The sequence below is a fragment of the Panthera leo genome, chromosome A2 (genome assembly GCF_018350215.1).
Source record: "Panthera leo isolate Ple1 chromosome A2, P.leo_Ple1_pat1.1, whole genome shotgun sequence".
NCBI classification, from domain to species: domain Eukaryota; kingdom Metazoa; phylum Chordata; class Mammalia; order Carnivora; family Felidae; genus Panthera; species Panthera leo.
In genome coordinates this window covers 17722501-17737258 of record NC_056680.1, presented here as the reverse complement: position 1 = coordinate 17737258, position 14758 = coordinate 17722501, and the positions used below count along the sequence as shown (strand labels likewise).

Genomic DNA, 14758 nt, shown 5'->3' with positions numbered 1-14758 from the left:
AAAAATAAATAAACATTTAAAAAAAATTTTTTTTTAGTACTTTAAAATAGGCTCTCGAGTCCTTCTGACACAATCATAGTAGTCTGTGACGACTCTCTTACTTTCTGGTATGAAAAGATGGCCCAGGGTCATGTATATTTCCTACTCTAGATGTAAGTTCAGTCATTCCTCTGAGGCAGGAGTTACAAACCTGCTCAGTAGAGGGCCAGGTAGTAAATGTTTCTGGCTTCACAGGCTGTACCCTCTGCCACACCTCTGCCACTGTAGCTTGAAAGTAGTCATAGATAATCATGTAAATGAATGAGCATGACTATACCCCAATGAAACTGTTTATGATCACCAAGATTTGCATATCATTTAATTTTCCATGTGTCATGAAGTATTATGTATATTTTTTGACAACTTAAAATTTTAAGAACGATTTCTAGTTCATAGGCTGTACAAGTAGCCATAGTTCACCAATCCCTGCCCTAGGAAAACTGGTCTGGACACTAAGGGTGCTCACACAACTATCTGGTCATTGTTTCTAGACCTTTTCAGTGCCACACAGCTGGGAAATACCCTTTTATTTTATTTAAAAAAAGGTTTTTTTAATGTTTATTCACCCTTGAGAGAGAGAGAGACAGAACGCAAGTGGGTTAGGGGCAGAGAGAGAGGGAGACACAGAATCCGAAGCAGGCTCCAGGCTCTGAGCTGTCAGCACAGAGCCTGATGCAGGGCTCGAACTCACAAGCTGTGCAATCGTGACCTGAACCCAAGTCAGATGCTCAACTGACTGAGCCACCCAGGCGCCCCCGCATTTATTTTAAAGTTTTCATGAGTTTATGCAGATATTTCCAGTTCACATAGAAGGTTACGGGATTTATTTATTTGATGTTCTGTTTGAAACTTAGGACAGTGTGAAACCCTGTTCCCATACCTTGTTGAGTTGTGGCAGTGCCATATGTGTGTCGCCCAGGCCTATGTTGAGTGCGGATGCAGGCGGTCCTCATGCCTGTTCCCTGACAAGAATTCAGTTCTTCGATTTTAGCCCTCTAGTCAGCCTTGGGCTCCCTACATGGGGGATAGCAGGACTGATGGGGCCTTCTGTGGACCTGGGCTTTTCTGAGGCACTGTGTGCAGGCATTGTGCCCTGGAGTGGCAAAGCCCCCATGCAGCAGCACCTTTTCTTTAGAGGGAGGATTGTCCTTAACCACTCAGAATTCATCTTACTGGAAAATCTGACTTCCCGCTATGAGGTGCCTTGTGTCCTGGACCTCAAGATGGGTACCCGCCAGCATGGTGATGATGCTTCAGAGGAGAAGGCAGCCAACCAGATCCGCAAGTGCCAGCAGAGCACATCTGCGGTCATCGGTGTCCGTGTGTGTGGCATGCAGGTGAGGGGAGTGCTGGTGCATACCACAGGCTGGCTAGGGCATCCAGTAGCTTCTACTCCACCGTGGGCATAGTCCTGCTGTTTTCTCAAGATTTCAGCATGGCTGAGTGAGTCTGTTGCTTTCTGGTTAGAAAAAAAAAGCATGCATGCCTGGTGAACTGTCTGGGGCTGAGCTGGTTGACTGAGTCCAGAGTCTCTGGACAGGAGTGGGAATGAAGGCAAGATGGTTAGGCCCTCTCCACCAACTGATATGCTAAGCAGGGGTCTGAGGACAGAACCAGGTCAGAGGGCTGCGTCCTGAGTGGTGGTAGATCAGAAAGGGTATTGCCTTGTATGACTGGTGTACTTAACAGGTTAAAGGATCTGATCCAGGGGTGTCCTATTGCTGCTGTTCCCCAGGGTCCAGGCTCTGAGACAGCTGTCAGCACCTAACCTGCTGGTCTCTTCCCACAGGTGTACCAGGCAGGGAGTGGGCAGCTTATGTTCATGAACAAGTACCACGGACGAAAGCTGTCAGTGCAGGGCTTCAAGGAGGCACTTTTCCAATTTTTCCACAATGGTCGGTATTTGCGCCGTGAACTCCTGGGCCCTGTGCTTAAGAAGCTGGCTGAGCTCAAAGCCATTTTGGAGCGACAGGAGTCCTACCGCTTCTACTCAAGCTCCCTATTGGTCATCTATGATGGCAAAGAATGGCCTGAGGTGGCCCTGGACTCAGATGCTGAGGACTTGGAGGACCTGTCTGAGGAGTCAGCTGACGAGTCTGCAGGTGCCTATGCCTTCAAGCCCATCGGCACCAGCTCAGTGGACGTGCGCATGATCGACTTTGCACACACCACCTGCAGGCTGTATGGCGAGGACAGCGTGGTACATGAGGGCCAGGATGCTGGCTATATCTTCGGGCTCCAGAGCCTCATAGACATTGTCACAGAGATAAGCGAGGAAAGTGGGGAGTGAGTTTGCTGGCTGCACCAGCACCTGAGAGACTCTCTGTGTCCCAGGCACAGCTGTGCTGCGTCGGGGAGGAGGCCAGTATGGCCAGGCGTTGGCCCCTGCAGCCTGGAGCTGATGTGCAGAGGCCTCTGTGAGTCCCAGCCTGAGCCAGCCCCAATCGCGTTCGGAGTCTTTTATTTATTTTAACTATTTCTTCAACATTCCACATTTGATGATGCAGATACCTCTTTCTTCCCTGAGTGTAAATGTTCTAATACAAATCTTTTTGTTAATTGTACACAGTGCTGCTGTCGTTCTTAACTAGGGGCAGACAGCCAGACCCCATCCCAGCCCTCAGAATCCTGACACGTGCTGTGTCCTCTACCCTAGCCCAGGAATATTCTCCTTGCCACTGCCCCCACCTCACGGACCCTGAGGTCACCCAAAGAGGACCTCCACACATATAACCTTAGGTTCCTTTTGGGTCTGTGCTGGCCTAGTGTCCCAGCATCCCCTAAGAACTACGTGACCCTTGATACAGGTCTTTTCCTGTCTTCCATGCAACTTAAGCCAAAGTTGGGCAGCAGGTGTGCCAGACCTTGGATCCATCTCCTGGACCACTGGCAGCAGCTAATTGGCTGGTCATTGTGATGTCAGATGTCCTGGAGCCAAACCAAGGCCTCAGGTAGCTGCCAGGCTCTGGTCTTTTGGCGATGGTGGACTCCATGGTAAAAGGTCCCAGCAGGATGAGGGGGTGGGGGTCAGTGAGAAAGGGTGTTCCAGGCAGGGGGGTCCTCTTAACCAAACCTCTTGTCACCACTGCAACCCACAACTATGCCAATCTCCTCTCCTAAGCAGCTGTAGCCAGGGCGGCCCCGAAGAGAGCTACTTCTGTGCTAGGAGGGTTACTGGGAGGTGTGGCAGGAGGTCTTGAACTGCAGAACCAGACACCAGGGAGAAGGGCAGACCCAGTGCCAAGAAGGTAGGGTCTTGATGTCCAGTTCTATCAGCCCCACACTCCTTTCTGAGGCCCACTGTGCCTCTGTGTACTATGTCCCCCAATGCCAACTGCATGTACTGGCCTCGCTGTGCCCATACCCGCTACACCCTGGGCCCAGGCTTCTGGTGGGAAATGTGGCTGGACAGGAATGGGAGGCCCCCAGGACCCTTAGGGCCTCTCCCCTGGGTCCCTCCCTCCCTCAGGACATCAAGGACCAGTCCAGGCTAATTGGAGGTGTGCAGGGTCAAACCAGCTCTTAAGGCTACCTAGCACCCCCCTCCCCACCCTTACCAGCTCTTCTATCTGCTCAGAAGGGCGCATCAGACATAAGATGGTTTGGAGTTGTAAGTCCTATAAAGACAATAGAGCAATATGACAGCGACTGGGAGAGTAATGAATGACCTTATGCTGTGAGGGAGGGAATTAGGTCCCAGGCAGAGGAAACCCTATGGAAAGACCCACATTAGAGGGGTAGAGAGAAGCTATTGAAAGGAGTGGGAGTGGGGGGGGGGGGGGGCGGGGGGGGGCATCCAGGACGTGAGAAATTGGGACTGGGGAATGGCCGACCTGGTTTCGGTGTGGCTGGAGTAGGGACTCCTCAGAGAGGGGTCATGAGGCCTGGGACACCAAGGAGACGGACCCCCCCACAGGCGCCTCCAAGTGTCGAATCAGCGAGATCCAACAATGGGACTACGCTCGCGGAGTCGCCGTCCCTACTGTTAGTAGGTCAGGACCCACTCCCCCGGGATGGCAGGGACGCATGCGACTAGAGCGTAGGACACAGGCTCTGCCAAAGGAGGAAGGACGGCCGCACACCCGGTTTGAGTGGAGGGCCAGGACGGAGACTCTGGGGTGGGGCGCCCGGGAGGGTGCGGAGCCAGTGGTCGGGGGTAGGGGTGTGTGGTCTCGGAATCGGAGGTACCGGGACCGGACTGGAGGCCGACTGGAGACGGACTCGAGCAGCACCGGGTCGCGCCGCTTGGAGCCGCCAGGGGGCGCCGCGATCCGCGCGGGGGCTGCCCCCCTCCGGAGGCGGGGCTGCGGCTGGCGGGTGGGCGGGCGCGCGCACGCGTCGTGTGTCACGGGGCGGGGCGGGGCGATCGCGGTTCTCCGGGCCTGCCGTCCTGGTTCCGCAGCCCCCGCCACCTCCACTGCCCCGGCGCGGCCCGGCCCGGCCCCATGTATCGCGCGCTCTACGCGTTCCGCTCGGCGGAGCCCAACGCGCTGGCGTTCGCCGCGGGCGAGACCTTCCTGGTGCTGGAGCGCAGCAGCGCGCACTGGTGGCTGGCGGCGCGGGCGCGCAGTGGCGAGACGGGCTACGTGCCGCCCGCCTACCTGCGCCGCCTGCAGGTGAGTGTGCCCCTCCCCAGCCCGGCCTCACCGGTCCTTAGACTGGGCCCCATCGCAGGCTCTCGGGACCGACCCCGGAGCCCCAGGCCCGCCAAAACTTCCCGCAGATAGGGAGTTTGAGCACCTGACCCTGAGACCCCAGACCCACGAGAACTGGGACCCCAGGAGCCCGCACTCCCAGAAAAGGCCAAGCCCTTGACAGCCAACTCTGAGGACTCCGGACCTGCAAGCCTAACTCTGGGACTGAGACTCCTTGGATCCCAGACCCATTGAGACTCATTATCTGAACCCCCATCTAAGTAGAATTCAAGACTCAGTTCTGAGAATCCAGTGCCACTGAATTCTGACCAGTTCCTCAGATCCCTGAGATCCCAGATTTGTAATTGGCCCTTTCACTGGATCCCCTGGATCCTACCCTCAGACCCCCAACTGGAGCCACTGCCTCCACCACTAAGACCCCAGGCCACCCTGGACACCACCTGTTTCCCCACTGCCCTCCATCCTCACTTCCCCACTGAGGCCCTGGAGCCTAGATGATACTCGTATCTCCTAGATGACCCACTAAGGGTGGGACCTGAGTGTCTTTCACCCTCCTGTACTCAGCCACCCCTAAGCTCTTCTTCAGACTGACCCCAACCCTCTTGGAACCAAAGATCTCAGCCCTTGCTGACACTCACTAGCACTACTCTCCCCACCCCCACCCCTCCATTACAAGCCACGTTCAGGCCCTGACTTAACAGACTAATTTTCTCTGAAAGTGAAAAGCTCCATCCCTCTGTGTCCCCAGCCTGGGGTGGGGGCTGCTCCCATTGTAAGGAAGTGAGATCTCTTCATGGCTTCCCCTGGTCTGACTATGACCCTATTTCCTTCCAGTGGAGGCTGCGTCTCCAGTTCCTGTTTCCCCAAGAATAGTCCTGCTGTGGGGGCTGGGGTGCAGTGTCTCTAGCTGGTCTATTCTGACCTCAGGGGAAAGGAGGGCCTGGAGCCTCCAGGCCTGGCCTGTGCCAGACACCCCCGCCCCATCCTAGTCCTTATCCTTTTGGAAACATCCTGTCCCAGCCTGGTTCAGGACAGAAATAACAGGATAAATTTGGAGATGTCATCTGGTCTTGCCAGAGGGGATGGGCCCTGGACCCTCAGCTTGTTTCCATCTAGGAGTGCCTGGGGTATGAGTGGGGCCCTGGACACAGAGGCTGCCAGCTCTATCGTGAATGTGTCAGACCCAGCCTCTCTGGGGCTGGGGGCTTGTTGGAGGCCTCTTTCCGAAGAGCCTGTGAGGCTCCTCTCCAGGGCCAGTGGGGCTTGGTGTTTGGGGACGGCAGAGAGGCCACGGTTTCTCTCATAGTTTCTTTCTGCATACCTCCCTCTGCCTCAGTCTCCCTAACGCTGTCTGTCATTATGACTCTCCCTTTCTCTGTCTCCAGCTTTCAATTTCTTTCTGCGTTGTCTCCCTCTGCCTGTCTCGCTCTCCCTCCCTCCCTCTCTCTCTTTCTATCTCTTATTTTCTATGTGTATGTATTTCTTTTTCTGTTCCCCTTTCTGTCTGCTGTCTCTCTGCATTCTGGCACACCCCATGGTACCTGGAGGGCTTTGCTGACCTCTGCATCCGTCTGTCTGTCCCCCTCAGGGAAGCTCCTTAGACCCTCTCTGGAGTGACGTCACCTCAGTTCTGAGACTTCCATGCAGCCTGATGGACCATCGTGGACAGGGAAGGGGTGAAAGTGGCTGGTCCCACAGCTGCCACCCCTTACTCTTCACACCATGCCAGGCAGGCTGGGTAGATTGGACCCCTGAGTTGCTGGGTCTGCAGCACGGAATCTGGGACAGGGGCCAGGCCCCTCTCCCATGTCCGTCCTTTGCCACAAACAGAACTGCCGCTTCCCAGGGCAGGTCTGGAAGATTCTTTGGAACAGCTGAGGGGGATGAGGGCTAGAAGCAGGGGTGGAGAGAGGAGATCCCTTTGGCCCATCCCCAGCTGGTCCCTCAGGCCCATCCCAGGGCCTGCAGAAGGCTCTATGAGGACAGGGCTATTCTGGAGTGTGACCTTGGTTTTGCGAAGGATCAACAAGATCCGGAGTGATTTGTTAAGGGTTCCAGACACTAGAGGCTCCCTGCTTGGCATTTCAGCCTGGGCTCTGAGCCAAACCTGGGGAGAGACTAGGTGTGTACTGCTGGCCTCAAGCTGGGGGGCCCTGGGCTGTTTTTGCCCTGGACCCGTGATTTTCAGAGCCAGCTGAGAGCCTCACTGTGGGGCCTGAGTGGGGCCCCAGGATGTAAAGCAGCGGCATGAGGCCACCCCATACCCCAGCTCCCTGAGTAACACCGTTTGAGAACCTTATTTGATATTCTGGTTCAACTTCTGTGTTCATGTCTACCATTCCAGCCTTTAGCTATAATGGTCCTCTGTCTGCCCCGGTTGCATCCCGGGCTGGGTCTGGGCTCAGTACCCTCACTTGGCCCCCAGGTCTAACTGCCCATCCTTGCCCTCCCCCCCAGGGCCTGGAGCAAGATGTCCTCCAAGCCATTGACCGGGCCATTGAGGCTGTGCACAATGCAGCCATGCGGGATGGTGGCAAGTACAGCCTGGAGCAGCGTGGAGTCCTTCAGTGAGTGTGGGTGAGGGGAAGAGGGCACCGCCTCCACCCCATTATCCTAATGAGCACAGTTGGGTGGGGTTCCTTCAGTGGATACTGGGGTTGTGTGTAAGGCAGAGCTGGGGTAATGCAGAGTAGGGTGGGGCATGAGGGAGGTGGCAGGAGCCCGAGCTTTGGGGGGCCCAGGACCCATGGGGAGCATGTAAGGACTTTGGGAGTTTAAGGTAACTCGCCCAGTAAGCTCCCTGTCCCTCCATCAGGAAGCTGATCCACCACCGGAAAGAGACTCTGTCCCGCAGAGGCCCCTCAGCCTCCAGCCCTGCAGCTATGACCCCATCCACCAGTGACCACCATCTGGACGCTGCTGCTGCCAGGCAGCCCAATGGGACGTGTCGAGCTGGGTTTGAGCGGCAGCACAGCCTCCCTAGTTCCGAGTATCTCGGGGCGGACGGAGGCCTCTACCAGGTATGTGGGGAGGACATCCTGGCGGAGGGAGGTGGGTGGAGCTTAGGCTTGGTCCAGAGGTTCCAAGGGTCCAGTTGGGTCAGTGATGCAGAGCCGTAGCCCGCCCGTGCCAAGAGCTCAGGGCCTAAGCCAGGCCGGTACCCCAGATGGCAGCGTGTCCTCCCAGATCCCGCTTCTGTCCTCTCAGATCCCACCACAGCCTCGCCGAGCAGCACCCGCCACGCCACCTCCACCTGTGAAGCGCCGAGACCGGGAGGCCCTGATGGCCTCAGGCAGTGGTGAGAGGCGGGATTGGGGCAATTGGGGAAGCACCCTGTGGTGGAATGATTGCTTTGCCTGTGTCAGGAAGTTGGGGGCTCTGGGCTTGGAGGGGTGGGTCTAGCAGAGAAACCAGGCCCTGTGTCGGGAGGGCGGGGCTCAGGGCCTGGAGGGGTAGGGGACCCAGGGGGCTGTCCCAGCACAGCATCCGCTCTCTGCCCACAGGCGGCCGCAACACCACGCCCTCCGGGGGCAGTTCTGTGTCCAGCGGCTCCTCAGTCAGCAGCACCTCCCTTGACACGCTCTGTACCGGCTCTAGCTCGTCTGAGCTGGGCCCCAGCTGCTCACCCACGCCCCCACCTGTGCCCCGCCGAGGCACTCACACCACTGTGTCCCAAGCTCAGCCCCCTCCCTCCAAGGTGCCAGCCCCTGAGCCCCCTACAGAGGAGGTGGCAGTTGATACAACCTCAGCCCCTGATGAGCTGGAGGCCCTGGGTGCGCTGAACCTGGGGACCACAGAGGAGAAGGTGGTGGCCGAGACTGCTGTGCCCAAGACCATCGGGGCAGAGCTGATGGAGCTCGTGCGGAGAAACACCGGCCTGAGCCACGAGCTATGCCGTGTGGCCATTGGCGTCGTGGTGGGTCACATCCAGGCCTCTGTGCCGGCCAGCTCGCCTATCATGGAGCAGGTCCTCCTCTCGCTGGTAGAGGGCAAGGTGAGGGTGGGCGGCAGGGCCAGGGGCCTCCCCATCCTCGGGCCGCCCTGCCTCCCCTGCCCCATTCCCACTCTCATGCTTGTGTCCAGCCTTGACTCGACAGGTGTTTATTGAGCTCTAGCCTGGCCTTCATTGTGCTGGGTGCTGGGGACATTTGAGCTGATCCTTGGAGGAGAAAGGGAGGAAGAGCATTCCAGGCAGAGGCTTAGCCTGGACCAAGACCATGAGGCAGGACCGAGCTTGGCTCGCAGGAGGAGGTGGAACAAGGCCAGCATGGCTGTAACACAGGGAGTGAGGGAATAGGTGGTGTGGGAGAGGTGAGACCCGGGGCAGGTGATAGATGAGACCAGATGCAGGTGGGCAAGAGTCATCTCTGGCTGCAGGGCAGGAGTGGACATAGAGCATGAGAGAAGGTAGTACCTCGCTGGCCTTGGCAGTGGAAAGGAGTGGGTGCTTTGAGAGCTGTGACAGAGGCCTCAGTACTGACTCAGGTGTGAGTCAGGTGCGTGGGCATTGTAGGGTGGGTGGGATCTTTTGCCAGGGTTGGGGCACTGGTCAGGAAGCAGGATTGGAGGGCGACGAGCCATCTCCATATGGGGACTAGATGGGCCCAAGGTCCCTCCTTAGGGCCCCATGACCTAGCAGCTCTGGTGTGGGGTGGAGGGAGCAGCAGGTCAGTGGACTTGTCTGTGTTGAGTACGGTGGGTGCTGCCAGGCTGGAAGCATTTGGGGGAGACGGGGGAGGTGGGGAGATGACAAGGCCTGGTGCCACTTCATGTGGATTCGGAGGGTAGCATCTCAGTCACACTCAGGCAGTGATACAGTCGGTGGCCTTCCTCGAGGAAGATGTTTCTACAGGGCTGGGATGAGCGGCAGGTTGTTGGAAGGCACCCACAGATGTGTCTCAGGCAGAATCTGGGCCCAGCAGGTTATCAAGACTGGGGGCAGTGGACTTGCTTGCAGAGGGGGTGTAGAACTGGGCTGGTGCCCTTGGGAGCTTTGATGTTGAGGTGTGGGCCACAGGAGCAGGGTCCTTAGTGGGAGCTCGAGGTGGGGCAGAGGGGAGGAAGGAAGAGAACCAGGGGCTGGTCTCCTCACAGGTTCTGGGAGGACACTGACTAGGAGCAGCCCTGAGAGATGAGGCTGGGAACCCTTTCCTGTTGTCGGCCTGGAACTCACGCCTGTGACATTCTCAGGGTCTGGGTTGACTTCTAAACCTTGGGGGCTTCCTGGAGAAGGTGAGGGACAAGGAATGTGCTGAGCCATTCCTCTCTCCCCCCCAGGACCTGAGCACTGCCCTGCCCTCAGGGCAAGTCTGCCATGACCAGCAGCGGCTGGAGGTGATCTTTGCAGACCTGGCTCGGCGCAAGGACGATGCCCAGCAGCGCAGCTGGGCCCTGTACGAGGATGAAGGGGTCATCCGCTGCTACCTGGAGGAGCTGCTGCATATTCTGGTGCGGGGTGGGGGCCCACGGGTGTCTCCCCCCGACCCTGCACTGTCCCCTCCAGTGCTCAGGAGCCTCCCCTGCGTGTACTCAGCTCGCTTATGTGTGGCCACATGGCTCACAACTGACTGCTTGTGTCATGCTTCCTCCTCTCCACAGACGGATGCAGACCCCGAAGTTTGCAAGAAAATGTGCAAGAGAAATGAGTTCGAGTCTGTCCTGGCCTTGGTGGCCTACTACCAAATGGTGTGTGCAAGACAGAGGGGCGGGGGCGTGGAGGCACCCGGGTAGAGGTGGGGGTTCCGGGCACTGAGTGCACAGGGTCTCCTGCCAGGAGCACCGGGTCTCCCTGCGGCTGCTGCTCCTCAAGTGCTTTGGCGCCATGTGCAGCCTGGATGCAGCCATCATCTCCACACTCGTGTCGTCTGTGCTGCCTGTGGAGCTGGCACGGGACATGCAGACAGACACGCAGGGTGAGGCGAGGGGGAGCTTCCTGCCGTGTGGGGGGTTCCCACCATCTGTAGGGGCTCTCACCGCCTGCCTTGCCCCCCAGATCACCAGAAACTCTGTTACTCCGCCCTCATCCTGGCCATGGTCTTCTCCATGGGGGAGGCAGTGCCATATGCGCACTATGGTAAGTGAGCAGGTCACCGACCAGCTGACCGCTGGGAGCCCCACTGCACGTACCTGACAGGGATCGGGTGTCCCCAGAGCTGACGGAGACCCAGGGGGCTGGGTGGTGTGCACAGACGGGGAGGGCTGACTCCGTGCACCCCTCTCCCAGAGCACCTGGGCACACCCTTTGCCCAGTTCCTGCTGAGCATCGTCGAGGATGGGCTGCCCCTGGACACCACAGAACAGCTGCCCGATCTCTGCATGAACCTGCTTCTGGCTCTCAACTTGCACCTGCCAGGTGGGAATGGGCCCAGCGGGAGGTGGCCGACTGGCTGGGTACCTGTGCGCTGATCTACTGACACCCATGTCCTTCCTCAGCCCCTGACCAGAACGTCATCATGACCGCCCTGAGCAAACACTCCAACGTCAAGATCTTCTCCGAGAAGCTTCTCTTGCTCCTGAACAGAGGAGGTGAGGGTGCAGGAATCTGTGTGGTGCTGCTTCGCTGTCCTGGGACTCCATGATCCCCAATAACTCCCTGCAGTGGCTCTGGCCCTCCCACGGTGACAGCCCTGACCCCTCTTCTCTTCCCCCTGCTTCCTAGATGACCCCGTGCGCATCTTCAAACATGAGCCGCAGCCGCCACACTCCATCCTCAAGTTCCTGCAGGACGTGTTCGCCAGCCCCGCCACGGCTGCCATCTTCTACCACACAGACATGATGGCACTCATTGACATCACCGTGCGCCACATCGCGGACCTGTCGCCCGGAGACAAGGTACCTAGAGGTGGCTGCAGTGGGGATGGGAGGTGTGTAGAAACCGAAACAAAATGGACTGGAGACAGGACACTGACGGAGACTGGGGACGGGGCACAGCTGGAGCCAGGCCAGTGTGGAGGCCACTCAGTAAGCCATGGCAGGTGTGCCCAGACCCAGAGGAGCCCGGTGAGCTGATCTGGGCCAGACTTTCTGGACAGAGCTGGGGTGGGGAGGGCAGCGGGGTCAGACGGGAGGAGGTGGCATTTACACAAGGCCTCAGAGGCTGCAGCAGGAGCTTCTGGTCTCAGAAGAGGAGAAGTGACCTGATGGACACCCCGAACGGAGTGTGGACTGTATGAGTCCGGGGGAGGCAGAGGTCTGTGAGGAAGCAGCCGCAGCTGTCAGGGCAGCCCAGCCGTGGCCTCCTGGGAAGAGGTCAGATTTGTGGGTATGGGAAGTGGGTCCCAGGGCTTACCACTGGACTTGTGTTGAGCAATCAAGTGGATGAAGTGTGATTACTGAGGTGGGGAAACACTCTTGGGGGGGTGGAAATGGAGTTGCATTTTGACGTGTCAGGTTTGAGAAGATACCTGTTAGACAGCCAGGTACAGAGCACATTCAGGGGCAGTGGAGCCGAGTTGGGACACTGGAGAGACACACTGGAGAGTTGCCTGTGCACCAGTGTGACGGGAAGCCTGTTTCAGGGCCACCACCTAGAGTGTGAGGAGGAGGGGTCAGAGGGCAGCTCGGGCCTCGGCCCAGGGCACAGTGAGGACAAGTAGGGAGGAGCCCAGGAGGAAACCCTGGAGAGAGCAGGAGCCCAAAGCAAGGTTCGGAGGAGGAGGGAAATGAGCCGTCTCCACAGTTAAGAGCCTGAGTAAGACGGAGGCTGCTAATTGGCCACTGGAATTGCCCCCACAGAGTCCCCAAGTGACTGACAAGCAGCGTCCGTGGAGTGGAGGGAAAAAGAATGGAACGTTTAAGAGAGAATTTGAAGTTGGAGGGGAGTGAGGGGGAAATTGGAAGCCGTAAATGGAGACAACCCCTGTAGTTCTTCTGTGAAGGGAGCAGAAAAGAGGGGGTCCGCCTGAGGGAGATGTGGAGTCATCAGGAAGTGTTCTAGAGGTAGGAGATGCTGGTGCAGGTGTCTGGGCCAGAGGGAATAATCCAGCAAGCATCAAGAAATGGCTGACGGGAGAGTGGGCCACCACAGAAGTCAAGTAGATCAGGCAGTGGCGGAGGGCCCAGGGCTGTGGAGGGACACCCCTCACCCTAAAGGGAGCCAAGGCAGCTTATTCTGGCAGAGACAGGTGAGATGTCGGTGCTGCGAGGGGAAGACAAGGGCTTTCTGAAAGATTGCTTGTTTTCTCCATGAAGCACAAGGCCAGCTGTCCAGGCACTTTGGGGTCTGGAAAGCCTAGAAGAGGTGGGCCGTGGTCCTTAAGGGCGTGTGAACATAGCGGAGAAAAGTGGCAGGAGCCAAGGCAGTGCTGCGTGTCCGTCTGAGGCTTGTGGTAGGGAAGGAAGCTGAGGCCTGCACACGGCTCTGTGGCCGTCTAGGGCTTAGACACTGGGCAGTGATTTGCAGGTGCTGTGGTCTGACCAGGCTGGGGGGTTACAGGGTGGTGCTGCCTAGAGAAGGGATTGAGTCCTCTAACCATAGGGAAAGAGGGAAATAAGGGATGGTGAGGGGGGCAGACAGAGGAAAAGCATTGGGATCGTGTCAGTGGATTGGGGGTCTGTGGGGAAAAGGAGCAGCTGGGGTGTCAGACTAGAGGGCGTGTTAGAGCTGGACTCTGGGCCCGTGTGGAAGGTAGGACGGTGGCCAGGTCCTAGGAGTGGGTTGGGTACGAGGTGTGCCGACAGAGGGGAGAGAGCAGTGTCACAGAAGACAGCTGTGTTACTGGCCTGTGCATTTAGATGGATGGCTGTGCGCTTTAGTCAGAGAAAGAACATGAGAAAGCCTTCAGTTTTGGGAAGATGGAGCTGGCGGTTTTCCCTTGCCGCCTCTCTGAGCCAGGACTCCTGGGGGCTGGCCACGTTCTGGGACGCCTGTGTCTGGAATGGTCCATTCATTCACTTACTCAGCAACTGTTGAAGGCCAGTTCATGTGGCAGGCACATTGTGGGCGCTGGGGATGCAGCCCTGATCTTCGGTGCCGTGAGGCGGTCCGCAGCCCTGGGGTCCACGTGGCAGCCTGTTCCTGTCTGGTGGCAGTGGCAGTGCCTCCCAGGGTCCCTGAGCTCACCTGCTCCTCCCACAGCTTCGCGTAGAGTACCTCTCCCTGATGCACGCCGTCATCCGCACCACACCCTACCTGCAGCACCGCCACCGGCTGCCCGACCTGCAGGCCACACTGCGCCGCATCCTGACTGAAGAGGAAGCCTCGCCCCAGGGCCAGATGGACCGCATGATTGTCCGAGAGATGTGCAAGGAATTCCCGGTGCTGGGCGAGGACCCCAGCTAGCGCCTTCCTCCCCTCCCTTCCCTGCAGCCCCGGTCAGGGTGCAGGGGACGCGGAGGCTTGGCCCTAAGCATGTTTTGCACAGACGGTGTGGGGGAGGTGGTGGTGGAAGGGACCTGAGCAGGGCCCCCACCTGAAGTAGAGCCAGTGCCAGGGGCCAAGTGTGGGATTGGGGACCACGCTCTGGGAGCTATGCTGGGGCAGAGGGCCTGTGTGAGCTAAAGCCCCTCCATCTCCCGGTAGGCTGCCTCTTCAGCATGCCCCCTCCCCCCCCCCAGCACAAACACACACTCAGAGTCCCGCTGCTGCTCCGGGCTGGGCTAGAGCCGCCATCCCTGTCCTGCCTTGTCTGGGTCCTGGGCCTCAGCAAGCCATGTCTTTGGGGTGAGGGGAGCCACCTTCCGCCAGCTGTTCTTTGCCTTAGCTTTGCAGTGAGTGCTTCTCCTGTGCTCCCCGCTCCCCGTGGGGGTCGCTTTCCCTTGCTCCCACCCCCAGGGGTCTTGGCCAAGCTCCTGCTTTAAAGCAGAATCTTAGAGACAGGCCAGCTATTCTGGAGCCTCACAGAATAGGGTGATGGCACTCAGAAAGCCAATAACAGAATATTTTCTCTGTAAAAATGTAGACTGAAAAGCCATGTGTATTTTCCCGTGTGCTGCAGCTCACCTTCGGAAATAAATCACAGGCATCCAGAAACAGGCTCCCCTGTATGATCCTGGGTTGTTGTGGGAGAGGATGGGCAGGGACGCTGGGGCCTCAGGACCTTGTCACTTGCTTGCCCTGATCTCTC

At 58.1% G+C, this 14758-nt stretch overlaps 2 protein-coding genes and 1 long non-coding RNA gene across 10 annotated transcripts in view; 2 read left to right on the top strand and 1 right to left on the bottom strand.

Annotated features, from left to right (window-relative positions):
* Window positions 1-2603, top strand: part of IP6K2 (inositol hexakisphosphate kinase 2) — a 30667-nt gene extending 28064 nt beyond the window's left edge. For all 3 annotated transcript variants that reach the window (XM_042929270.1, XM_042929269.1, XM_042929271.1), the window contains exons 5-6: window positions 1201-1376; window positions 1829-2603. In XM_042929270.1, the coding sequence (XP_042785204.1) occupies window positions 1201-1376; window positions 1829-2329 (677 nt within the window). In that variant the 3' untranslated portion in view covers window positions 2330-2603. The remainder of the gene's footprint in view (window positions 1-1200; window positions 1377-1828) is intronic.
* On the bottom strand, window positions 1371-4022 carry LOC122214310. The gene is made up of 3 exons (XR_006199833.1): window positions 3873-4022; window positions 3597-3656; window positions 1371-1498 (listed from the first exon to the last, which is right to left on the bottom strand). It is a non-coding gene; the product is annotated as an uncharacterized LOC122214310 (long non-coding RNA).
* On the top strand, window positions 2619-14664 carry NCKIPSD (NCK interacting protein with SH3 domain). 6 transcript variants are annotated; one of them, XM_042929266.1, is made up of 14 exons: window positions 2619-3033; window positions 3956-4031; window positions 7152-7261; window positions 7510-7714; window positions 7902-7992; window positions 8198-8688; window positions 9972-10142; window positions 10293-10379; window positions 10468-10606; window positions 10687-10767; window positions 10918-11046; window positions 11127-11219; window positions 11353-11525; window positions 13771-14664. In XM_042929266.1, exons 3-14 carry the CDS (start codon window positions 7215-7217, stop codon window positions 13972-13974), a joined length of 1911 nt encoding a protein of 636 aa, XP_042785200.1. In that variant the 5' UTR covers window positions 2619-3033; window positions 3956-4031; window positions 7152-7214; the 3' UTR covers window positions 13975-14664. The 6 variants fall into 6 exon arrangements, with proteins under 6 accessions (XP_042785200.1, XP_042785197.1, XP_042785198.1 ...); XM_042929264.1 differs by lacking the exon at window positions 2619-3033 and adding an exon at window positions 3088-3287; XM_042929268.1 differs by lacking the exon at window positions 2619-3033 and adding an exon at window positions 3089-3287 and having other exon boundaries at window positions 7152-7267.
* Window positions 14665-14758: the final 94 nt, after the last annotated feature.

Coding starts and splice junctions, on each gene's coding strand:
- NCKIPSD (XM_042929262.1), top strand. CDS start 4,485: ATGTATCGCGCGCTCTACGCGTTCCGCTCGGCGGAGCCCAACGCGCTG. Junction 4,656..7,151: donor CCTACCTGCGCCGCCTGCAG/GTGAGTGTGCCC, acceptor CCTCCCCCCCAG/GGCCTGGAGCAAGATGTCCT. Junction 10,607..10,686: donor CATGCAGACAGACACGCAGG/GTGAGGCGAGGG, acceptor CTTGCCCCCCAG/ATCACCAGAAACTCTGTTAC.